This window comes from Vicia villosa, linkage group LG5 (assembly GCF_029867415.1).
Source record: "Vicia villosa cultivar HV-30 ecotype Madison, WI linkage group LG5, Vvil1.0, whole genome shotgun sequence".
NCBI lineage: Eukaryota > Viridiplantae > Streptophyta > Magnoliopsida > Fabales > Fabaceae > Vicia > Vicia villosa.
Genome location: NC_081184.1, coordinates 159164371 through 159191154, shown reverse-complemented (window position 1 = coordinate 159191154; position 26784 = coordinate 159164371). Strand labels below are relative to the sequence as shown.

Sequence of the window (26784 nt, the reverse complement as noted above, 5' to 3'; positions counted from 1 at the left end):
TACTCCGGTAACGGATCTATGTCACTAGTAACTATAAACTCACCGTTCTTCGAAGTCGCCACGACAATTATTGCGTTAGCGACGAATAATTGAGGCGATGCAAAATCAAAAGGTTGATCACGAATCTTAAGTATGTTCTTAACGAAAATTACCTCAATTCTTTAGTAATTCTAGTGTAGATCTGGAATTAGATTTAGGATCATTCGTTCTTTTAATTCTTGGAGTTTGTAAGGGAATTAGATATTCAAAAACTTGATGAATCGAAGTTAAAACGATGATCAATTGGATCGAACACGATGAATCTTTTCATTCAATTTCAATCGCTCTGGATTTGTTGATCCGCAAAGGTTAGGAAGTGGTGAATTGAAGAGCGAACACAAAATTGTGGAAAACGCTAGAATCAATATTCATTCCTGCAAATTGTGCCACCGTTCCATTCCGGAACCAGAAACGAAATGGAGATTGGAGGTGATGATGGATCTGAGCTTTCGACATGGTGGATTGGGGAATGACCTACAAGGTTATCTCTCTAATGCTCAAGTCAATATGTAAGAAAGAAATGTGAATTAAAATTGTGTTTGAAACTTATTCCACAAATTTGGTGTATTTTCTATTTACAGTGGAGTGGAAATATAAAAGTTATTATTACTTAGGAGTGAATTGTAGAGATTCGTTGGATGCACTATGATTCTAAATACTTGTTATCGTCAGGAGAATAATTCACGTGTGCTAAGAAGATTCTGGAAGGATTACTTTTTCCTCATAGTGGTCGGAGGGGTCGTTATGGCCGAAATAAAACAACTGCCCCCAAGCCTGTGTGTATGCTCAACGAGACATGTGTTTGGTACTTCAACTTTGACTGCCGACCACTCTCACTTTATGTTTGGAAGCGCAAAAGAAAATATTTCAGTCCCTTAGGGATTGACTCTTTTATTGTTCCATACTACAAACGTCTTTTCAGAGGTATCATTATTATAACCATTAGGAACTTAAACACTTGAGCATTGTGTGCGAGTGATTTGACATGTTTTATAGAGCCTATTTCCTTTTTCATGATAGAGCATAGTTCTTTAAGAGTCAGCATTATTTTTCTTTGAGTTTTTTCCCACAATTTAGCGGTTATCTTATGCTTTGGTGTTTCACTTTATTGCATATGAAAATTTAGTGCATTATGGGTAAAAAGTCGCATAAGAGTGCTCATAAGCCTCAAAACAATGCTCAATCTTTGTAGGTGGAATCTATTTACCCTTCCACCGTCTCTTCTTTTTCTTTAGTAGGCAATCTTTCTGGTGTTTTTCTCGAAGTAGGTCCACCATCACGCTGAGGTGTCTTGACCCTTAACGAGAATGAAAGGATATGCAACGAGTATGGAGATTGCGTCATCTCCTTTTATGAGTGCAGTTGAGGAAATGAGGGGGAGAATAGGTTAATATGATGGTGATCAATGGTGAACATCTTTAGGCAAGACAAGTTTATGTAAATGCATGTCCTTAGATCCTCAGAATATGTTTGTTATTCTTTCTTTTGTGCATATGCATGTTATGATTGTTTTTCTCTGCTCTGTGATAATATTTGTATGATGTCATGTAGTTTGTCCTTAGCTTTATGATGCACATCTTGCATGTTGTGTTTGTCTGAAAATTGGCTAAAATGGAATATTGTTTTTGCATCTGTTTGGCGTCATTTTAATAGGCAACATGTGGAGCAAGATGTCATGATATTATGTGAGACATTTTGTCTCAATGAGCTCAAACCAAGAGGAAACATGTGGAGCAAGATGTTCCATAGATTGTGACACATTCTGCTTCACCTATAAGCCAGTTCACACTGAGTAAATCTCGCACATGTTAAATATTTGTTTCCATTATTATTCAATCTTATTTAATTAATTTATTCGCTTTTTGGAATATGGAAAGTTTTTCCAAAAGATCAATCTATGAGAATTAAAATGAACAAATATGATTGTTAAAGATTTATCAAATCAAAGATTGCAAATCAACTTAATAAAGAATAATTTCTCGCGCTTATGGATTTACTTCAGCCGCACGAAATGATACAAATCCTAATGGGCCTTGCAGCTAGATTATGTTGCTATTTAAGAAGGATCTATCCATATTAAGACTTAGACCTTGAGCAATCAAGGTGTGTTTAGTTATATTGAGTATTTTGTTTTGGTTTTAAGGTTTATGTTGTGAAACATTATTCTTTAGTCATATTCCTAAAGGAATAAAATTTATTTGATCGTAATTGTCCTGAATAGGGATTCACTGGTAGTAATAGGAAAAGAGACTTTAAACTATGAGAGTTCAACTAATACCTATTTGTACTAGGAAAAGATTATATTTTCTTTCTTGGGTTAACGCCCTCTAGACGTAGGTGACTTTGCACCAAACTGAATTAACAATTCTTTGTGTCCTTTTCTTATATTTGCATTTTATCTGTTACGACATTATTTTTGTCATACACATTGCTACTACATTGTGTTTCACATTTTTCTGTCAAACGAACAAATTTTCACTTCTTATAAGCATCTATTTCAACCATAGGAGCATAACTAAGAGGCTCCTGTTTAGGAACATGTGTATCTAAAACATACAAATTTTTCTCATATTTGAGTATAATCCTCAAGTTTCAGTGTCAATCCAAAAAATTTGTTCCAGAAAATTTTTCTTTGTAAAAGATTGATCGCAAAATATTGTTTGAAGTAGTTGCTGATATATATATATATATATATATATATATATATATATATATATATATATATATATATATATATATATATATATATATATATATATATATATATATATAAGTTATAAAAAGAGGAAGCTAACAAGATGTATTAGTGATGAATTAGTAGAAAAAAGTTAATTAAATTGATTTTTAGATTAATGATGCATGCACTCTATGAAGATCGCTTGAAGAAGCATGTGGGATTTCAACTCTTTTGCAGCCATCATAGCGTTTATGATTAGAAAACTGATGCATCTAAGTGTGGTGCAGAGGTTAGGGATGAATTTAAAAGAAAAAACATGAAAAAAATAAATACCAAATACTTTTGTCTATATTAATAATTTGGTGCAAAAAATTATCATGTTAGATGGTGTAGATGGCAATGAAATTTGTATTTTATGAAGAGTGGGTGGGCTCAAATCCCACCATTTTATTAATCATTTTTTTCCCCAAAATTATAATGATAATTTTTCTATGGAAAAATTGTCTGTATGTATTTTCAAATGTTATGTGAGATTTTTATGTTAGACCAATTTGATTGATGTTTTTATTAGTCAATTTTATTAAAGAAGAATTTCTTGAATTATTTGAAATGAAATTTGAAAAATATGAAATAAGGATCATAACTTAATATAATATATATTTCTAATGCATATATTTTTCAGATAATGTAAAAGTTACTAGTGATTTTTTTTAATTTTCCAAATAGTTTTTTTATGAAAAAAATTTCTATATGTATTTTTAAATTTTACGTGAGGTTTTTATTTTGGACCAATTTGATTGATGTTCTCATTAGGCGATTTTCCCGAAAAATACTTTTTTGGATCATCTTTTAAAATGAAGTTCGACAGATATGAAATCAGGGTCATACCTTAATAATATGTCTCTCTTGATATATATGTTTCTGGGATAATGTAACAATTACTAGTTGACAAAGTGATTTTTTTTACTTTCCAAAATTATAATGATAGTTTTTCTATGGAAAAATTGTCTATATGTATTTTCAAATTTGATTGATGTTCTCATTAGTCAATTCTACAAAAAGAGACTTACTTGGATATAAAAGAGACAAAGTGATCTTTTAAAATAAAGTTTGACATATATGAAATAAGAAGAATAATTTAATAATATATCTCTCTGATGCATACGTTTCTTGGATAATGTAACAAATACTAGTTGACAAAGTGATTTTTTTCCTCAAAATTATAATTATAGTTTTTCTATAAAAAAATTGTCTATATGTATTTTCAAATTTCATTTGAGGTTTTTATTTTGGACCAATTTAATTGATATTCTCATTAATCAATTCCACAAAATGAGACTTACTTGGATCATCTTTTAAAATAAAGTTTGACATATATGAAATAAGAATCATAATTTAATAATATATCTCTCTGAATCATACGTTTCTTGGATAATGTAACAAATATTAGTTGACCAAGTAATTTTATTTTTATTTTTCAAAATTATAATTATAGTTTTTCTATAGAAAAATTGTCTATATGTATTTTCAAATTTCATTCGAGGTTTTTATCTTGGACCAATTTGATTGATGTTCTCATTAATCAATTCCACAAAATGAGACTTTTTTGGATCATGTTTGGAAATGATATTCGACAGATATGAAGATCATAACTTAATAATATATCTCTCCGATGCATATGTTTCTCAGATAATGTTACAGTTACAAGTTGACCAAGTGATTGTGGTAACTGAAGGAAGCACAAAATAAGTTTCTATTTATAGTAATGCTTACGACCTCCATATAGTTTCCACACTTTGTGTAACTCATGACACTTATGGATTAATTACAAATCACAAAACACACTCCATAACACAACACATAACACAACACAAGACAGTATAATAAAGATTAGATTACATTACATTGTCACATTGTTACATTGTTACATTATATTACATTGTTACAAGATAATGTCTAGCTAGCTTTAATACCTTTGCAGAAGTGATAATAGATTGCATACATTACCTCGTTGCATTCCCAAGAAGATATCTTATAGAAAAAATAAAAAACATATTTATCACTAAAACAAGAAAAACCGATGACAGATGAATCTGCTGCCCGACAAGGACCAATGTCAGATGAATCTGCAGCCCGAGAGCAAGCCATTAATGATTGGCTTCCCGTCACTGCCTCAAGAAAAGCGAAATGGTGGTATTCTGCTTTTCATAACATCACAGCCATGGTTGGTGCCGGAGTTCTCACCCTTCCGTACGCCATGTCAAAAATGGGATGGTACATTTTCTTAACCTATCTATCTTTAGATCCCTATATTTTGTATGTCTAGAATGTGATCCATATATGAGGATCAATTATGTTAATTATTTTTTCTTTGATTGGTATTGGAATATATTAAAAAAATACCAGGGGTCCAGGCGTAACGGTGTTGTTACTATCATGGATAATCACATTGTTTACACTATGGCAAATGGTTGAGATGCATGAAATGGTACCAGGAGTGAGATTCGACAGATACCATGAGCTTGGTCAACATGCTTTTGGTAAAAAGTTGGGTCTATATATCATCTGTCCCCAACAACTACTTGTTGAAGTTGGTACATGCATTGCATATATGGTCACCGGAGGAAAATCATTACAGAAGATTCAAGAAACTCTTTGGCCCCATTGGAAAGGTCTCAGAACCTCTTATTGGATTATTATCTTTGCTTCCGTAAACTTTGTTCTCTGTCAATGTCCCAACTTCAACTCTATTTCTGCTGTCTCTTTTGCTGCAGCAGTCATGTCTATTGGGTAATATAATAATCCAATTCTCTAACTTTTTATTAGTAGGAGCCGAGCTCATCAGAACCGTCTTTAAGGACAGGACGTGCAAGACAGACTACTACACAAATCTAAAATTTTACACAGATAAAAAGTGGCTAAAAAAGACCTCATAAAATATTTGTCACGGTTAAAATGTGGCAAAAAAAATATGTATTTGTTTAGACACAATTAAACCATGACTAACCTATACATAGTCAACCGTCTTTGAAACCGTGACAGGCTACTGCACAAGTCCAAAATTTAACACAGATAAACAACGGTTAAATAAGATCTCATAAAATATCTGTCACGGTTAAATGATGACAAAATAAGATCCTTATTTGTTTTGTCATAGTTAAACCGTGACTAACCTACACAGATCCTATGAAAACTTAAGACGGCTCTAGAGCTTCGTGTGATGTTGTTTATTAATTGATATGATATACAATATAGGTACTCAACAATTGCTTGGGTTGCTTCACTTAAAAGAGGAGTTCGACCAAATGTGGACTATAGTTACAGTGCTCACAGTGTTCCGGATGGTGTATTCAACTTCATGTTGGCAATGGGAGAAGTAGCATTTTCTTATGCAGGTCACAATGTAGTTCTTGAAATCCAAGCAACAATACCTTCTACACCTGATAATCCTTCCAAGAAAGCAATGTGGAAAGGAGTTATCGTCGCTTATTTAGGAGTGGCTTTTTGTTATCTCCCAGTCGCATTCATCGGATACTATGTATACGGAAACAGCGTCGATGATAACATACTCATCACGCTAGAACGCCCTACTTGGCTCATTGCTGCTGCAAACATGTTTGTCATTGTTCATGTTATTGGTGGCTATCAGGTATTCTCAATGCCAGTTTTCGATATGATTGAAACTTTTTTGGTGAAGCAGATGAAGCTTCCTCCTTCTTTAATTCTTCGCTTATTAGCTCGCACCGGATTCGTCGGTACGTGAATATTTATGCCTAAGTTGATATTCGAAGAGAAGAGATAGAATTTATATATACTAATTCACCAAAAAAAATTTGATCATATATATTGTTTCAGCATTCACCATGATAGTTGGTATATGCATTCCATTCTTTGGCTCTCTTCTTGGATTTCTTGGAGGATTTGCCTTTGCACCAACTTCATATTTTGTAAGCAAAACATATGTTAATTTATTTACTAGTTAGCAAGGTTTTAAAAACTGTCAGCGATTGCAAAAAACGGTTGCGACGATATCGGCAAATGTTGATACAAATACTATTATTCACCATTTTTATGTTAAAGAATAAATTGTAGTTAACTCAAACTGCGACGATCGTAAACATTGTCGCAACATCTGTACTTACCAAAATCGGGAAAGCCATTACACAACCGCGACCGTTTTTTCAAACCTTGCTAGATAGTGTGTATATTCCATGTGTTATTAGTCTTATAATATTATTATGATTGCAGATTCCATGTATCATATGGCTTAAAATTTTCAAACCTAAGAGATTCGGCTTGTCTTGGATAGTTAATTGGGTATGATATTGTCAATTGACATTATAAAAGTTTCCTTTCTATGAAAATTTTATGTTAAGTAATTTATTGAGATTTTTTTATTGCATTACAGGTCTGCATTGTGCTTGGGGTGTTGTTGATGATACTGGCTCCAATAGGTTCATTGAGACAAATCATTATTCAATTCAAGCACTATAAGTTCTTCTCATAGATTATTCCTAGAAGGATAAGCACCACATAATTATGAGAAGAAAATCTATTTATTAGTTGATAGTTAGTCATAGTTTGTAGTTCATTTTTGTTTTAGAAAATGTGTAAGCAAATTGTCATTTTACAACATTTTGTTACACTATAATTAAATTTATATAGGTTGCAAAAACTAGTTTGATGTTAGATTTTTCAATTGTTTATTTTGTTTGTAATTTGAATTATGTAAATAAAATGTAATTACTTTCTTGAGTGAAAATGCAAGTAATGAATTTATGAAATTTACATGCATACATTGAAACATTAAATAACATAAAAACATAATGATATGAGTTTGTTGGTGTTCGGATACGGAAATGTGTGAAATATGGATACTATTTAAAAAGGAGCAAATAATGTCATGATCCAATTGTGAGAGAAAACTAGAGATGAGGTCTAGATTGAAGAAAGAAGAGACATAGGAAGAAGGGTTTAGAGAAAATGTAAGATAATAACAAAAATATGCTAGTATAAAGAAAAGAAAATGTTTTATTTGTCTACTACCTATATTAGTCCGCTTTTCGGAATGGGGATCCTGCGCTTATCAAGAAGTGTGGAAGAAAATGTAACGAAACAATTGGAATCACACAATTGAGTATCAGAAGCAAGATTCAAAATATTTGAAAATGACATATTAGTTATGGAGACATCATCAATGTCTACTAGTAGCAAAAGATTTAAGAGTGTCATCATCATGAAGCATTATTTAAAGGCATAAATGATTTCTCATCATATGACATATTGTGTGATGCTCTAGGATCAAGGAAACGTATCTAACAGATTAGAACAATTCAAATTTTTAAATGATGAAGCAGACATGGCGAGTGGCTGAGTGGAAATAATTTTTTGGAGCTGCTCTACAATAGCAGATATTTGAGAAGTGGTCTCAGATGGGTATACATGATCATAATCAAAATTAATGGCAATAAGAGTCGCAGAACAACATTGGATGATGGACTATTAATTTTTTTCTAATTTGCTCTTAACAATTTAAGATATTGTGAATTTCAGTGACTTTTTTCCTTGCAAAAAAACACATTCATCAATACCAACCCCAATTCTCTATGGAGATTTTTCTTTCTGAATAGAAACAACAAAAACAGATGGAAAAGTGTAGAGAGCTCCTTTATTTGAAATCATATTATAGTGATATTTGAGTCTTATTTCTTTTACCAATAACTCATTAACAACATAAACAACACTAGGAAGAGGAGTATGATGTGGAATACTCCCACAAAGACTCTAAAAATCATCTCTAATAGCCATTAGAGACTGAACGAGACAATGCTCTTCTTTTTACGTTGGTGTATGATTTTCCAGTTTTTAATTCAGTTGTCTCCTTCTTCTCAAATTGCTTGGCTAATTGTAATTTCAAATCATCAATCTAGTTCGCATCATCGCCTATATAAATTATACCATCAACATATAATAACAACAAAATACGACCATGAAAGGTGATCATGAAAAACAAAGTTGAATCATGCTTACTAGAGTGGAAACCAATGTATGCAATCACATTAATAAACTTATCAAACCAAGCTTATGGAGTTTGTGCCAAACCATAAAGAGTCTTCTTCAACTTATATACTTTCCCTTGATTTTGAGAAACATTTGACAGAGGCACCATATAAACTTCCTCGTGCAGATCACCATTTAGAAATGTATTTTAACATCCATTTGAGAAATATGTCGGTAACGAACTAATGAATCATAAATAAGAGTGTGAATAGTAGCCAACTTAGCCATTGTTGCAAAGGTTTATTCACAACTCATACCATATTGTTGAGAGAGACCCTAAGCAACAAGACATGTTTTGTAGCACTCAACTAACCCATGGACTTAGTTTGGATTTTGTATACCCAAGAAGACCCAATATCACGTTTTCTAGGAGGAAGACGTATTAAATCCTAAGTATGTCTCTTGTGCAAAGCAAAATTTTCTTATGTCATAGTCTGCTACCAAAGAAGATCAAGAATAGTTTATTTATAGGAAGAAGGCTCAGACAAATTGTGAATAGAGTTTAGAAAATAAGAAAAAGAAGAAGAGTAAGTGGAATAGACAAAATCAGGCAAATAAGTAGACTTACAATTACGAGGCAGATAACGAGGAAACAGGGGAAGATGAATAGTATTAAGAGTCAGTTTTAGGAGTAGCAATAATATCAAACTTATAGTTCTCAAAATTACAATTACTAGAAATATTATCATTAATACTAAAAGGATCAATATCGGTGACTTTCAATTTATAAGTAATAAGATAATCAAAGAAAAAAGAGTAAGAAGAGGGTTGCTCAAGAAATGTAAAATAAACATTTAGTCACTGAGTATCCTTAGAGTTTGATGCATGACCTTTTAGTTTTTGTAGGAATGGCTAAAGCATGGAATCGCAAATAGTGACATGAGTTAAACGCATGCATTCAAATTCTAACACAATTGAGCTGTTAACATAAATATCTCATATTAAAATCCTAACAAAAAATAAGGACACAAATTAGTCACATTTATGTTCAATCAAAACAACACAAATAAGTCAAATCAAAACAACAAAATAAGTCATATCATCTAGTCATGCTATGGGTTTTGTTATGTCTAAAAATTAACATTCGAATGGGTCTCTGAATAGTAACTTTTTACGTTGTCGAACAAGCAAACGCATGCAGCATCCAACCTTAACCACACCTCCCTCTCCCCCAAATCTAACATATTCTAAAATAACAACAATCAATCAACCATGATACCTCATCAAAAGTAATGCATGGAAGATAATGTACATTAAATAAAAGTTAAAATGAAAGGAATATAAGTCGAAACTAATCGAAAGTATTGTGACAAAATGAAAAGATTAAAATTGCTGAAATGCCTTAACAGTTTGCAAGAAATGTTCAAAATTGATTGACAAGGGAATATTGAATAAGTTAGGGTTGGGATTCAAAGAATTTGTAATTGTGGATTATATTTCAAAAAGTGGAATTTCGAAAAGGAGTTTACGCTACCTTCAAATGTTACTAAATGTAGAGGGAAATGTTGATTTTGTACTCACTCTAGTCCTTAATATAAGAAAATGTTTACTTTTTAGATTTATTGTAGAATTAATGTATCTAGACTATGTATAGCCCATATACATTCATTCTTCAATGAATCTAAAAAGTAAATCTTTTCTTATATTAAAGACTAGAGGGAGTATTATATTAAGAGAGTTTTTGAAAGTTATCATCTTGATAGTATTCGAATGTTAATATCATGACCCAGTCATTCGGTCACTTCCTGATTTAGTCCATATGAACATCATTGTATATGGTGCGTCCAAAAGTTAACTTATAGATGTGGCAAAAGGGAAAAATTCAGAACTTTAGAGTTTGGAAGAAACACTTAGGGTCTATTTGCTTGGGGTAAATGGAGGGGATGGGAGGAGATTTTTAATAATTTATGTGTTAGGTTCAAATTTTAAGAGATGGAGGGGAGGTAGATGGAGGGGGCCAAATTCCCTCCTGAGACACTTTTTGCTTCCCTCCGATTTGGGGGATTCGAAGGGGAGGTGCTCCGTATTAATTATAATTATATTAACATGTTTATCCTTATTATAATTATAATTACATTTTTTATATTTTTATGTTACTTTTTAATTATTAATTATTGTAATATTTTTGTTTCAAATAATTTTGTTAGATTTTATTGTATTCGATAATCTTTTTTAAACTATATATTATAACTGTTACGTTTTTATAATTTTTTTTATGTTATTGAATTGAATACTTATATTTCGTCAATGAATTTATATTTAAATTATGAATGGTAAATATCGTGAATTTTATAGTAAAATTACAAGGTTAAAAATGTAAAATAGTTTCAAAATACCTCCTCTCCCCTTGTGAACCAAACATATTTGTAAATAAAATTTCGTCATTCCCCTCCCCCTTCATATTTTGAACAAAACATATATGTAATTAAAATTCCTCCCCTCCTTTCCCCTCACCTCCCCTCCCCTTGATAGAAATCCCTCTCCTCCCCTCCTCTCGATTGAACCAAACAAACCTTTATAATATAATGAGCAACCTACAAATTTGATTGAGCCAGGTGATAGATTTTGGCCAAAACCAATCCAACTCAACCTATAGATAAAAAACATCATAAACAAAAGAACGCAAAAGGACTCTTGCCTACCTTGGTAAAGTGTGGGATCAATCCTTCTATCGCCTATAAGTACCAATTTATTTTTTCAGTTAAATCCAACTCAAATCATCATTGAACTGGTTTGTTTCGAGTCATATCAGTTCTGATAGTTTCAACCGGCCAAACCAGATATTGACTGGTTCGATTACATTTCCAATCGAAGAATATAATGACCAGACCAATCATAAGTCTGGTTTTCATTATCTCCCGAGTTTCCAAACTAAGTTCTTACCCCACTTCTTCATGCAGAAATAAAAGTAGTTAGTAATGGCATATCCTTCTTAAGCCACTTTAGTCATGGAATTTTAGCTTTAAGAGCAAAAACTATAGTTACCTTATTCTAACAGGTGTAATAATCCTTTACAGTGTATAGTCAGTGGCTGAATTTTGTTTGTAAATGATTTATAACACCCTTGTAATTTTTATATAATACATTTGACATAGTAACAAAAATCACCATGTCTAATTTAAATTAGGAATTAGATTGATAGCTTTTGAGTTGTATTTGATCTATATTGTTAGGAGTACTAGTCAGAATAAATTTGTAACAACCCATAACAATTTAGTGAGCCAAATAACACTAATATGCTTATATAAATTATAATACATGGGCTACTACAGTGTTGTTTTAGCATGTTCTTATAACATGGTGTTAAACTCGTGAAAATCAACTAGCTTGTAGTCAATACATTTGTTGACATGTAAGGTGATATGCATCCTTTGACCTGAAAAGAAATTTTCTTTTACATGAGTACATGCATTCACTAATCATGATTAACGATAATATAAAACAGAAGAAATAATAATAAACCCCGACCCACGCGTATTGATCCTAAGAAAAAGTTGTTTGGCAACACTTATTTAACAATGCATCTATTATTTTCTACAAGTTAGTTAATGTTGAGAAGAAGGAACAAGTATATAAAACAATTTCTTACCTGCAATAAACAAGAAGGAATTTGGATATAACCCTGTAGCAAGAGGTTGACTTTTTTCAGAGAATCAAATGGCAGAGGTGTAAGCAAATAGAGCATGCCTTTGACTGTGTCAATGGCCCTCACAATGCCTGAGTCACAAGAAATCAAGATGTTATAAACAATAATGATGCTTAGGAGGCCTTCAAGACATTTTCATCTTAGTTAACAACACTACTGCCTTGGGATTAGTAAAATGATGTCAGAAATTTTGAAATTCTTTGGGTAAGTAATGTTAGAATCTTTATTTGCAACGTATACTCACTGTATCTGCATCTAAGTTTATTTTTTAGCAGATACAGCGCATTCATATAATTAAATTCATTTAGTCATAACCACGAGTCAGTATGGGAGTCCCAAACTTCATGTGATTTTGTCAGATACAGTGTATTAATATGCTTGTTTCTGTAACAGCCTGTAACTAATATCCTTTATTTTGTAACTAATGCAGACTTTATTCATAGAGTTAAATCCGTTTGGAGTATTTGTTAGTCACTTAGAGAGTCCCGAACATCATTTGATTTAGTCATTATTTGTTAATTAGTTTCTTGCTCTGCCTTAGGTTCGCTCATGTATATAGGAACACCGATTGGTATTCTGTTTAGGATGAATAAAGGACTCCTATTTAAAATTTTGAGAAACTTTATTTCAGAGCAAAATATACGAGACATTTGAGAATTTAGAAATCAGCCAAGTTACCTACCAAGACCGAGGCACCAGGGTAAATTTTCAGCTCCTTCAGATTCAACTGCTAAGCCAACAATGCTAGCATTCAGGCTATAGAACATTTCAGAGCTTGGGACCTGCAAAAAATTGTCATAGGTTATATAAAAAGTTTTGATAACCTCTATATAAAAATGAATGAATAAATAAATAATACAATAAATATTGTTGAATTGAAACTTATATATTCAATACTCATATTTATATTGAAAAACATAATATATTCAATATTTAAACTTATAATAAAAAGATTTGAAATTCAAAGTGGATTAAATGCATCAAAACCAAGCATATAAAGGGTAGCTCAATCACAAGAGTGACTAAACTCCATTGTGGAGCTTAGGAAGGGTTAGACTTTGACACACACAACTTTTGAGCGAAGAAGCTGTTAAGGCAGTTACAAATACGATCATCAAATCATGAGCATCAACTTTAATTTTCCTCATTATCTTGAGACAAAATCAGAAGTAATAGTTAGTAACAATAGAACCAACCTCACGATGAACATGTCGAATCTTTATGCTTGCAATGGGAACATGATAAGGACAGTGAGAGGTCAAGGAATGAGCAAGTTCCTTGATTGTTGAAATATCTGAATTACTGGGAAAGCATTGTCTCAAATAAGCCATTATTCGTAAATCACGCATGAGACGAGAATCCTTCTGAACAAGCACCCTAGGGAAACAAATAGGGATGTTCTATTATTCTACAATGCTTTATGTAAAAAACTAAAAAATAATGTACCAAATTAGCAGCTGAAAATGGTAATTTATAAGATTCGGACTTACGATCTATTTAATGAGTCCTGACGAGCTGAATTTATCTCGAGCAATTTCATCGTTCTGTCGTGTTTCCCATCTAACCAGAATTTTCCAGCTGGTAAATTCTTATTATCAGTGGATATGCCTATCTTAACTATATGGGTGGGACAAATATATCTTAACATGTCCACTAATACGTTATAACCAACACCTGAAATGCAAGACAAAACCCGATGAATGAGTACCATAATAACTGATACATTGTTGGTAGTTCAGGAAAGCAGTGATTTAGATTTATGTGCAGTGAAAATATAAAATGTAGGATTAAAAGGAATCAAATTAATAACTGAAAAGACTCAAGCTTACCTTTAACCCAGCCAGATGTATTCACTACAAGAGGTATCTGGATCTTATAACATTTTTCTTCCTTATCATAGGTGCGATACTCCTTTAGATAATAATCATAAATGGATCGTATGTAATTTAAGTACACTGAAGGATCTCTCTTAGAAGAAACATCGCCAAAGAAAAGGGATCTGTTATGTAATAAATGACAGAAAGTGAATCAAATTCAAGCAGCTCCAAAACAAGTAATCGCGTTCGTTCAAATAAGACATGGATGGATTGACCGACATTATCCTAAAAACAGACAATAAGTATCATCCACTCACCTCACTGTTTATATAGAAAACTTCATAACAATTAAATGTACTAGGACATTTGAGTCTTACAGCATCTTCATAAAAGGGAACAACAATGTACATAACAAGATCACATGAAAAGCATGCGATACCTCTGTTCTAAGACCTCTGAAAAAATGTGTGTTTGTGTCACAGTTCGTGTCCGAAACTACCACGGCCACTTTTAGTTATGTTTTATTTATTTATTTTTTAAAAGTATCACTGGTGTCGACGTGTCAGTGTCGTGTTTCTGGTGTCTGTGCTTCATAGTTCGTACCTCTCTGGTGTTTTCAGGCATGGAATCGTCAAATCTAAACCAGTCAAAAAAATTAAATAAACAAAACCAAGTCAGTATCAATCCAAAATGAACAACATTATACATAAAATTAATGAATGAACCTATTGCATATGCATTAGTTACAAACCCTACCTGGAGTGATTTTATGAACAACGGTGAGAGAAACAAAACCAGGAGGAGTAAACTCCGGTTGGCCAACATCAGTATCGAGATACGCAGCTCTGTTGCATCGGGTCAATAGGACATTGAGGAGATAACGAGCGAGGGTTGATTTGCCACAGTTTGAGGCTCCGCATATGAGTGTGATGGGAGGCGTTGAACTGGATACAATGGAGTTTGCAGCCTGAGACCATTGAACGGGGATGTAAATGTCCGGTGAAGAGGGTGAAGACATTGTTGCTCTCTATCTGTTTGTGAAATTTTCAAGACGGTTATAGTTTGTTAAAAAGGCTCATGCAAATTCGCAAACAGTACGGTGTGTAGTAGTAGTAGTACTAGTACTACGGGTGTGCATTCAAAAAGTGTGTTGAATGCGGGTCACTCCAGTCTAACCCGATTTAAACTATGTGCATTCAACACATTCAACACACTTTTTAAACTATGTGATAATGCGGGTCACTCCAGTCCAACTTGGAATGAGTTTGGAACATCATTATCACATTACAATGCACAATTATCACATTTTGATGAATATTTGATTTAAAATGCAATTATCACATTTTGATGAATATTTGATTTAAAATTTGAGAAGTCAAAATTTGTAGCTTCACCAAAAACGTGAGTTTCTAATCTTCTAGTACTCAATTTCAAACACATTTACAGCCGGTTTGGAACCAGCAGTTCCCTAATGTGCATTTTTCTAATGCTTCTCCATTTATACATATTTTTATCTCGAAACGTGTTCTCACTGCAATCTATAATATAAGAAGGGAAATGGTTCTGGAAAACACCACTATGTCCCTGCTTCTATATCTGCCATGTGTCTAAAATAGGGGTATTTGTTGTCCAAAATTTACTTTTTCCAACCGATGATGTCACTTTGTTCCATTACAACTACATAATTACTAAATTTTGCCTTTGGTTGTCAGGAATAAACAAAACGCTGATGTCACGTAGCTCTTTTTGTTTCCAAATCAACCAAAGCAAACCTATTTTGATGCTTTTTCACATTTACTTCATCATATCACTTTTAATTTTCAAAACCCTTTCTCTTTCTTCATCCACAAACTTTTTTCTTCTTTCTCTCTCTTCCTCCGTTCTTCTTCTTTGTACCACCTTCTTCTTCTTCTTCTTACAAATTTGAAAGAAAATATCTTCTGACACACACACTCTCTCTCTCTCTCTCTCTCTCTCTCTCTCTCTCTCTCTCTCTCTCTCTCTCTCTCTCTCTCTCTCTCTCTCTCTCTCTCTCTCTCTCTCTCTCTCTCTCTCTCTCTCTCTCTCCCTTTCCTTCACTTTCTCTCTTCTTCGTCCTTCTCCCTCTTCTTCTTCCTTCTTCCTACATATGCAATTTGTATTCTTCTCCATGCTACCGGTGCCTTTTCGTACGATGTTTTATTGATTGAGGTTTATTTAAAACGAGATCTTAATATTTTTTGTTATGTTTTATTGATTGGGGTTTTCTTATATGTTTTGTTGATTTAGGGTTTATATGTTTTAAAGTTTGGAGTTTTCTTACATGTTTTGTTGATTTAGGTTTTATATGTTTTATTGATTGGGGTTTTCTTATATGTTTTTTTGATTTAGGGTTTATATATTTTATTGATTGGGGTTTTCTTATATGTTTTGTTATGGTTATGGGTGATGTAGCCGATGAAATCCGTGTGTATGAACTTCCCACCATCAAAGATACAACACATATGTTGATGTTGAGGTTATTGGGATTTTTTTCCTATTTTTCTGAATACTTTTTTGAACTTTATTTTCTTTAGCTCATGGAAGCCTTGGTGACTGGTTTTGTGGTTTTGAATCAGGTAATGGTTGCTTCTGTGTTTGCTTTAGCGGATGAAACCCTTGGTATTTTATCTCTAATCCTTTATTTCTTCTGCTCTTTTGTTTTCTTTATTTTTTTCTTCCACATTTAATTCTATAGATATGTTTGAAAATATATTTATTTGTGAAATGAACAAAGGATTCTATTTTGTGTCTTTCTTTTTTTTTTTTGGATTTATGTTTAGGTGATCTCATTGATGAGTTTTGAAAATAAACAAAGTTTATGTTGGATTCAGGCGAGTAACTGAGTTTATTATTTTTTAATTCAAGATTAATGTTGTATAATAAAACATGTGTTCTTTTGTTCTTTACTATTTTGTTCATATGAATCCAATGAATAGGCTTGAGGCTGTTGCAGTTAAAAGCCCTGGTGAGATAGCTAAAAATGTTCTAATTGTATTACCTTTGACTGGTGCTTTGGTGATGGTTTTGTATAAAGGAAATACCATACAAAGCTTTAAGAGTGCTCCATTTTATATTGGAAGCAAAATGGCTCCTAATAACTGGATTAAAAAATCAACTTTAACTGTTGCAAGCTCTATATCATGCTCTTTATGGTTCATACTGCAGGTGAATTCATCTATAAATTTTGAGTTGGTTATGTGTGTGAATTATCAAACCAAATCAAATACAGACATTGTAAAAAACATTAATTGACCACAGTGTTGCGTATAATTGTAGTCAGAATCCTTTACTCATTATTGGTTTCTTGCAAAAAAAATCATTTATTTGGAAATGTCTAAATGCAGGCATACATGAACTTCATGTTGAATGCTCAAAAGTACCAGCTCAGCAAACTCACTAGACCACAGTGTTGCTCAAAAGTTCTGATTTTTATACTAATGATGTTCTTTTCTCATAGTTGATTCTTTACATGATGTAAGTTCCTTTATAGAACCTTTCATTTTCAGTAATTTGTACTTATTTACATTTTTCGTGTTCCTAAATAGGTAAAGTTGTTTTGGTAGTCATGATGTTGCTTTTATGAAGTTCATATCTATTAAGAACATCTTATTGTCAAAGTTCTGATTTTTATACTACTGCTGCAAGCTGTTAAATTTTGTACAGGTGGCAGATAATTTTCAAATTTTGGATCCTTTTTCAGAACAAACCTTTACCCGGGTATTCCATATCTGCATCGCTTCTTTACCCTGTATTTGGACTATTCACCAGTCATAACTTTTTCTCCCTTCTTCCTCATCTTCAGTTCTTCATCCACGTTTCAACTTCTATTGCTGCTTCTTCATCTAGACTTCTCTATTTCCAGTAAGGTAACATAAACAGATTCATTCATCTTTATCGATTCCCTATATCTTTGTTGTATTTTCATGTTTGGTTCATTGGTCATAGATTATGTGTTCAAATTTCTTGTCCTTTTTTATGGGTTTCATTGTTTTGTTAGCTTCTTTTTCATCTGCAGTTACTACACATACAACCTGAAACATGCTTGATGTTCATTATGCTGGTAGATTTATGTTTGGTTCATTGGTCATCGATATGTGTTCAGATTTCTTGTCATTTTTTATGGATTTCATTGTGTTGTTAGCTTTCTTTTATCTGCAAGTTCAACGCATACAGCCTGAAACATGCTTGATGTTCATTATGTTGGTAAATTTATTGACATTTTTGGATGAGTTTCATTGATTTGGATATAAAATCCTTTAAAACACAGCCTGAAACATACGAGTTCTACATTTTAATAACTTTTTTTTGTCCATTTTAGTTACAGGAACAAGAAAAGAAGAAGTTACGGCATGAACTCAAAAGCTAAAAATAGAGAGATTAAGAAGTGTGATTTTCAGTCACAATTTCCTCTTGAATTTTATCATTTTGATGGTCCTTCAATCTGTTACCACTTCTTAAAATGGTGTTTTCGAAGAAATGGTGTTTTCGAAGTAATGACATTGTGTTTATAATTTTTTCCTCCGTTGGCTCAGGTGAATTACTTGAGAAGTTTTTTATTCATGAAAACACTACTTGAACACTCAAGCTTTTGCAGGGGAAGTCACAATCTAACCTGCCTTTGATCAAGTATGATGGTATGTATAATCAAATTTGACAGTAGGTGTGTCATCATTTATATATGTAACTTTGAGGTATAATTAAAGTTTAGATTATGGTTTTGATGTAACTTTGAGGTATAATCAAATTTGACATAGTTGTGTCATCATTTATATTCGAATCACAGTTTTTTTTATGGGTAGCACCATTTATTTCTGCAGATGATGGATTGTTTATGCATGCCGAGGAATATTGAGAATGTCTTTCAGAAAAGTTATGAAGTTCAATCAGCTACACCTAAATAGGATGAGCCCGAGCTACACCTAAATAGGATGAGCCCGATCTTCTGCCACTCTCAAATATACTCAATTGCTTAACAATTTCAGACAAATGTGTTCGTAAATGTTACCTATGTTTGATTTCGGTCCATTGAAGTCGTAGAGTTGTCGGGTTGATTTTTTCAAACAACTAATGATGCTTTTGTTGATAACACAATTTAATCCAATGTGTTAATTTGTAGGTGTTGATGGAGGATTTGATAACAATGATGCTAAATTTGAAGAAACTCCTAATATAGTTTATATTACCTGACTATGTTTCTCTTTCATTTCTTGGTTCATTTTTATTTATTGACAGCATGATTTGATTCATAGAGATAGTCTTGTGCTGCATAGAAGTTTAATTTCTATATATCATTTGTTGGAAAATATTCAGGTAAGGTTAGCTGCTAAAGCTATATTGAGAGATGCCGGTGCTGAACAGATGGAGCAAGTTTCAGCTTGGACTGCTGATCGGAAACTCAAAAGTGTCTATGCAATGAATTTACAGCCAATTTCCAGAATGATAAAACAGAATCAATGATTTCTAATTATATTCATTCAATCTAAGGTGTATAAACATGGTCAATTGTGTCTGTCTAGGGAATAACATGCACAAGACCCCTAGAGTGAAGTTTAATAAAGTAGAAAGATGAAATGACCTGTCAACAGAGATATGCAAAATAACTCTCCAGTGCAGGCTATATTTTTATACAAACTACCCATTCAAATGTTATTAAAAGCTAAGAATACATTAACTCAACTCACATACATATTCCACATGATTATGTTTTTTCTTTCTCTTTCTGTAAGTTATTTATAAAGTTGATATGGAATTGAAATCTCATGGTAAATCAAAGGCCTTAACTTGTGTAATTTTTCTGTTTCACACTAGCCATTCAAAGCCGTAACATATGCATATTATCAATGCAAATACTTACTTTCAATGTCTTACATTTGTTAGTATATGTATTGGAAATAGCTATCCTCTCGATGTATATATTATACTGTGTCAAAATTATTTGTTTAAAATTATAATATAAATTCAAACCATATTTGTACTTACATATGGTAATTAGATTTCAAAACTATTATGTTAAGTGTGCCATGTACAGGTGATAATTTCACTATAAAAAGGAGTACATTGTATTTGTATCATAGGCTATTAAGAGCATGTAACCACAAATGAAAATTTCAAGCTTTTTTATCCATGTGCTTTCACTATTGATAATTAATTTCATAAGTGATTATGTTTCTTTTAATTCATCATTTGAAAGATATAAATTTTGAATGTACATTTGAAAGGACCCTCTAAGTTACATATTAAGCTAAATGTTAAGAACGGAATTGAAATATTTTATGAAGTAACACGGATATAACCGGTTAGATTCAAATAAAAAAGCATGCATAGATATTTCTCTCAATGTACATTTATATCATTACTATCCTATTGTTAGTTTATAAGTAAGTATAAACAAAATACCTTATATGAAATTGCTTGCTTCGACAAACTGCTGAGTCGTACCCGCCTGTAGCACATATAAAACAATGTCTCCAATTTCTTATATGCATTTCATAGTGATTGATTAATAAATTTGTGTGCAGCTCCTAAATTACATCACATAAATTAGCTTGCTTCCTACACATACTGTTGCACCACCTCCATCCGTACGAGGAGTGAAGCTATTGTCTCCATCAACAACCTTTTTCTGGATACCCGTGTAATAGTATCTTTTTTATGCATAGCACTGCGCTAGCTTTATTACTATCAAGAGTAATGTTGGTGTAGCTAGCTATAAAATATGCTGCTAAAGTATAGATGTTGTCAATCAACATTAAATGAATCTCAAAGAATTAGTTCCATCTCAAATTTGTTTACATTTTGTTCAAGTTTCTTTGTAATTTGTTATCCTACTCTTTGTAACATTAAATATTAAATGAACGTCAAACTTATTATTATTATTATTATTATTATTATTATTAAATCATATATCCAAACAACATATTTAAACTATTTTCTTTGACTTTTTTACTTTGAATAAATTGGAAGGTATGGGAAATTGATCGGGACACTGTGTAGTACAATGTTTTAAGCAGGGAATGCTACAGATCACAACCTTATTGTTGGTGTATGCGTAATTTAATTCAATACACAGTTCAAGAATAAGAATATTTTAGATTTTGTTGTTGATTGATATTTTTTGAATTCATATTTTATTATTTATTGTTAATACATAGTATTAAAGCAAAGACACAAACATACGATTTTTTTTGGTATTATAAATTATAAATATTTTTATTGAATGATTTAAGATATGAAAGAATTTACCCGTTTACCCGTGCGGACCACAGTGTTGGGCCGATACACTTGGTTTATGTGGTCATTTCGACACGTTGTATAGAAAGGAAATGTTGTCATTTTCTGATTCAAATTCCATTATGTTTTTCTCTCTCCAACTTATTAATTTTTGGTAGAACAACATAAATAATTCTTTCAAGCATTATGATCTAAACACACATTGTAAACACACATTGTAAAGCATTATGATCAATATAATTATTGTCAATACAATTAAGAAATCAATGTAATACAATTTTTTTACTAAAAATAAGACACGTTCATTTTTCTTCCAGCCTGCCACTTCTATATGTTGTTCCCATTTGTCTGTTGTTGGGTTTCCTGTGTAAGGGAAAATTAAAAGGTCAAATTAGCAAAGTTATAATTTCATTTTTGTAACTGCTAATTTGGAGGCATCAATCCACATAATGCATTGGGTAAGAAAGAAACACTTATTACTCACATGTTACTATCATCATGCATCATGGCTTTTTCTTTCTGTTTGGGTTATACCAATTCATCAAATAACATACATGCGTATCATTTTAATACGTATTAGATTACTACTAACTATTGTTTGGGTTCTATTTTGATGAATTTTTTAATAGATTAAATTAATTATTTAAATTTAGTTATGAAATTATTCTCTAATGATTATTTCTATTTTTTACTTTTTTCAATTAATCAAAATATTTATTTGTTTCATTTATTAAATTTTATAAATCTTTTCAATTAATCAAAATATTTATTTGTTTCATTTATTATTGATCTAAATATTATTATATACGAAAATTTAATATTGATCCATATATTTTTGTAAACAATACATAAACATTAATAATATTTGTATACGGGAAAGAATCTATTATTGATCTAAATATTTTTATATACGAAAAATGGTATTTATGATTCAAAAATTTTATACGGAAATAAAATCTATCATTGCTTTAAATATTTTTATATACGAAAATTATTTACTATTGATCCATATATTTTGTAAATGATACCTAAACATAAATAATATTTGTATACGGGAAAAATATATTATTGATTTAAATATTTTTTCTTTTTTAATTTTTTATTTAAAATAAATATATTATGTTAGCAAATGCGCATACCAGACCAGAACCCGTGCGTACGCACGGGTTAGTTACTAGTTTTGCTTTGTTAGAAACTCACCTAAACATACACATAATCTATAAACTAGTATAATGTTAGGCTGGATTGGTTACTCAATTCGGTTAATTCTATTTTTTATTACCGTCAAGTCATCTATAAATCTATAAACATAACAGTGTACAAAAATATAATTAATAGAAGGAAAAAGCTAATATGTACCCCCAAAGGCACAATTTAATAAGTTTTTTATATAAATATTTTTTTGAAACACGTGCGTATCGAAACTTTAAATATGACTTTATTATATTTAATTACATTTAACTTTTTCTAATTATAATATCTTTAACATTTGCCAAGACACACGTTAGCATGACCCTTAATTGATTCATATTCTTAAATTGAATTATATTGAATAAAAAAATTAAATCAAACTGAATCTCGTATTTTAAACAATTTAGTTAATCAAACTTAAATTAAAAACTAATTAAAATCGTTTAACAAATTGTTTTGGGAAATATTATTTAAAAATATTTTTTTAAAACAACATCTAAAAAGTTCTTTTTCTTCTTAAAATAAAAATTGATCCCACACAACATGCAAGAGAGACCTTCTAGGTAAACAATGATTGTTTTCGCTTGAATAAACTCTTTTTATAAGGGAACATATCCAACAAAAGTTGCCAAAAAGATAATATCTTGTTAAAAGCCCAATTATTCCATAGGAGTGAAATAGTTGGGTTCTCCCTAACTAAGAGACTCTCAAAGTGATGAGAAAGGTTTGTTTGGGCTAGATAAGCAAACGTCACAAAAAACAAATCATCTTTAGAGTGTCTTCACACCCACATATCATTATACTCACTAAATTGAAATTTAGGAAGACCGAAAAGAAATCAGAGACCAAAGGTTCTTCAAAGATAAAGAAAGATCTCTTTTATCTAAGGTTCCAAGAAAACCTTTCCACTTCCATCTTCCCTATGTCACCCACTAACCTTTCTTGAAATTGTGAGATGGTATATGGTATATGAAACTTGAGCTTAATAGGTATATCCCTTATTCAAGAGTATTACCAAAAGAAAAATACATGTGCTTCCAATAATGAAGTATCCTCCTCGTTATGCTAATAAATAGTTCCCATGTGGCTTCTAACAAATGGTTAGCTCTTAGAGAAAAACGTAAATACCTAAAAGGGAGAGACTTAATCTTGCAATAAAAAAACCCTAAGATAACTCTAAAAAATGAGGGTCAACATTAATCTCAATCAAACTAGTTTATGAAAATTAACCATAAGACCACATGATAACAAAAACCCCCTAAGAATTGCTTTGATAGTCCACAGATTCTTGACCGAAGGATTAACCAAGATTAAGGTATCATCGGCATACTGAAGATGGGAAACCTCCTAACTAGATGAATCAACTTTAAACCCAAAAAATAGATTAAGTTCATAAGTTTTCCTAATTAACCCACAAGATCTTCATCCACTAAGAGGAAAAGGAAATGAGTCAGATGATCTCCTTGCTACAACCCTCTTTTGATCGCAATTTCCTGAATTAGGGAGCCATCAACCAACACATCCAGATTACCAAAAAAACCACACACACGAATCCAGGATCGCCATTTAACATTAAAGACAATTTTGATAAGCATATAATCTAGGAAGTTCTAGCTAAGTGAGTCGTAAGCTTTCTTAAAGGAAACTTTAAATATGAGACAAGACTTTTCGGTATGTCTCGCCAAATCAATCACCTCATTAATGGTCATATCTCCACCAACTAACAATATTCCTTTTAAGCAAGTTGATTGATTATGTGAGATCAACTTGTCCATAACAGACCCTAGTCATTTAACCAAAACTTTGGCTACCAACTTATTAAGAGATCACACAAGGGGGTAGTCCGAAAGTCACCAAAGGAAGAATGATTCTTACTCAAGGATAAAAGTCACAAAGTAAAAGAGGAAAAATTATAGGGGTAGTGTTGCAAACTGATGAAACTTAACAAACAATAAAATTTAAATCCATCAGGTTATGTACTCTTATTCTCGTCATGTTGAGATACAACCTCATCCAGATCCTCGAGGAGGAAAAAGGATGTCAAGGCCATATTATCCTTTACATCTAGGAACCACAAGCCCCTCATCATGTATAGGCCAATCTCAGTTTGGTTCTTGAAACCGCTCAAAGAAATAATTAAAAAACTCTTATTGAATGACAATTACCCTTTAAATCCATATGTCACCCACCTTGAAGACTAAGATTGAATTTGTTCTTCTCATACACTTAATCGAAGTATGAAAGAAACCCAAATTATCCATATCCTTGAGACATTTAGCCCTTGCTCCTTGGGCTATCTGAGAGTCTTTTGCCTAAAAAACACCCAGATATCAGAAATGACCCTAGACCTAATGTTCAACTCCTCTAGTGGGAGGACTTTATGGTCGGTTAACAAGTCTAAATTCGGAACCACGAGATTGAGTTCTAATGTATTTTTTAATTTTAAAATTGGAATTGATTTCACTTCCTTCTAAATTTATTATATAAAAATAATGGCAAAGAGAAGAGAGTATAGATGGAGATTTAAAAAAAAATGAATGTTGCCTTGTTTTTAGGGTAGTTCAAAAAATTGGAAAACCAAAGCGGGATGTAAAATTGAACTAAATTTTGAAGATAAAACTGAATTGTTTAAGTTAGTTCATGAACTGAACTGATATTTCAAATATAGTTCATAAATAAAACCCAAGAAAACAGATAAGATATGGAAACAAAAAAAACTCGTACGATCAGAGACGGAAAAGTTCCAACGATCGGGCAAAGAAGCTTCGACGATTGAAGGAAGATAAGTTACCATTTTTCACTTTCACCTCAGTCCCTACGTGTAATTGTACATTAAACTAGTAAGATACATGTGCCTACACACATGTAATGGTTTTGTACGCGTAGTTGCTCACATACTTAAAAAAAATATCGGTAAACTTCCATTTTTTTAATATTTGGATCCATTGTTTCATTTTTCTTGTTTCATATAACTTGCTTAGTAGAAAAAACAAGATTTTTTAAATTTTTATTATCTTTGACTCACTACAATTATTAAAATTAATTATAATTTTCATAATTAGATAACAAAATTTGAAGCAAATATCATTTTTCTTTTTAAATTTCATATATTGATATTCGAGTTTTATATATATATATATATATATATATATATATATATATATTGATGAATTTATTAAATGTCCTAAAAATTAATTAATACATAATAAAATATATTATTTTTATTATAAATATTATAAAAATATTATCAGGATCAAAAGTATTTCTTTTACTGTCTATAAAAACAATATTGTTTATAAAAATATTTGCATCAACAATACATATTTTTGATCTAATTTGAAGAAAAAAAATTTATAAATGAAAGAAAAAATTTACCCCAGAGGGAAAGTCATTATCAAAATTTCATAATAATAAAATTTGACACAAAATTGAGAAAAAATCAATAAATTGACAAAATTGAATATGTGTTGGCAAAATGGTTACCTGACGAGGGGTAGAATGTCTTTTCTTGAACATTGAATGTTCTTATATTATGTAGAGGTGAGAATCCTATCCATTTCCTAAGAATGTATTTGGAAGAAGCATTTAAATCAGGTATTGTAATGTTTTGAGAGAATTTAAAATGATTTGCACAAAATTTATTGTTTGGATACAAAAATGAAAAATTGTTAAAATGATGGGAATTTAAAGAGTATTTTATGTAAGTTAAATTTAATCATCTTGAAATGACACCAAAAACCAAAGAATTTGAAACTCCTCTCATACTCCAAAGAATGTATTTGTTACTATTATTTCTTCAAATTTTGCAAATTGGTCCTCATATTTTCCAAAATTACAAAATTAACTCCAAAATATTTTTAAAAGTTGAAAATTGGTCCTTAATAATTTTTAAAATTTACAATTTGGTCCTTCAAATTTTTTAAAATTGCAAATTGATCCCTACTTTTTAATTTAGTCAAAAAAATTTACTTTTATAAAAAATGACCTCAAAAATATAACAATGAATTATCTTAATACTTCATCCAAACAAAATAATTTAAAAATAAATTGATTTCAATTGAATCATTTGAATTGCTTTGAATTTTAAATTCCTTTAAAATTTC

The 26784-nt window shown here is 31.3% G+C and overlaps 2 protein-coding genes across 2 annotated transcripts; one reads left to right on the top strand and one right to left on the bottom strand.

The window, feature by feature from the left end:
- Positions 1 to 4838: 4838 nt before the first annotated feature.
- On the top strand, positions 4839 to 7223 carry LOC131607962 (lysine histidine transporter-like 2). Its single transcript, XM_058879906.1, has 6 exons — positions 4839 to 4990; positions 5123 to 5506; positions 5972 to 6471; positions 6572 to 6663; positions 6965 to 7033; positions 7125 to 7223. Exons 1-6 carry the CDS (start codon positions 4938 to 4940, stop codon positions 7221 to 7223), a joined length of 1197 nt encoding a protein of 398 aa, XP_058735889.1. The 5' UTR covers positions 4839 to 4937.
- Positions 7224 to 11934: 4711 nt separating this feature from the next.
- On the bottom strand, positions 11935 to 15281 carry LOC131607961 (polynucleotide 5'-hydroxyl-kinase NOL9-like). Its single transcript, XM_058879905.1, has 8 exons — positions 14996 to 15281; positions 14843 to 14876; positions 14252 to 14421; positions 13913 to 14096; positions 13619 to 13799; positions 13105 to 13204; positions 12366 to 12493; positions 11935 to 12152 (listed from the first exon to the last, which is right to left on the bottom strand). Exons 1-8 carry the CDS (start codon positions 15255 to 15257, stop codon positions 12099 to 12101), a joined length of 1113 nt encoding a protein of 370 aa, XP_058735888.1. The 5' UTR covers positions 15258 to 15281; the 3' UTR covers positions 11935 to 12098.
- Positions 15282 to 26784: the final 11503 nt, after the last annotated feature.

Excerpts from the sequence above, each read along its gene's own strand:
- LOC131607962 (XM_058879906.1), top strand. The coding sequence starts at position 4,938 with ATGGTTGGTGCCGGAGTTCTCACCCTTCCGTACGCCATGTCAAAAATG. Across the intron at positions 6,664-6,964 it reads TTGCACCAACTTCATATTTT|ATTCCATGTATCATATGGCT; the intron begins GTAAGCAAAACA and ends TTATGATTGCAG. Across the intron at positions 7,034-7,124 it reads TGTCTTGGATAGTTAATTGG|GTCTGCATTGTGCTTGGGGT; the intron begins GTATGATATTGT and ends ATTGCATTACAG.
- LOC131607961 (XM_058879905.1), bottom strand. The coding sequence starts at position 15,257 with ATGTCTTCACCCTCTTCACCGGACATTTACATCCCCGTTCAATGGTCT. Across the intron at positions 14,422-14,842 it reads TGCCTGAAAACACCAGAGAG|ATCCCTTTTCTTTGGCGATG; the intron begins GTACGAACTATG and ends ATTACATAACAG. Across the intron at positions 13,800-13,912 it reads CAGGACTCATTAAATAGATC|GGTGCTTGTTCAGAAGGATT; the intron begins GTAAGTCCGAAT and ends TTGTTTCCCTAG.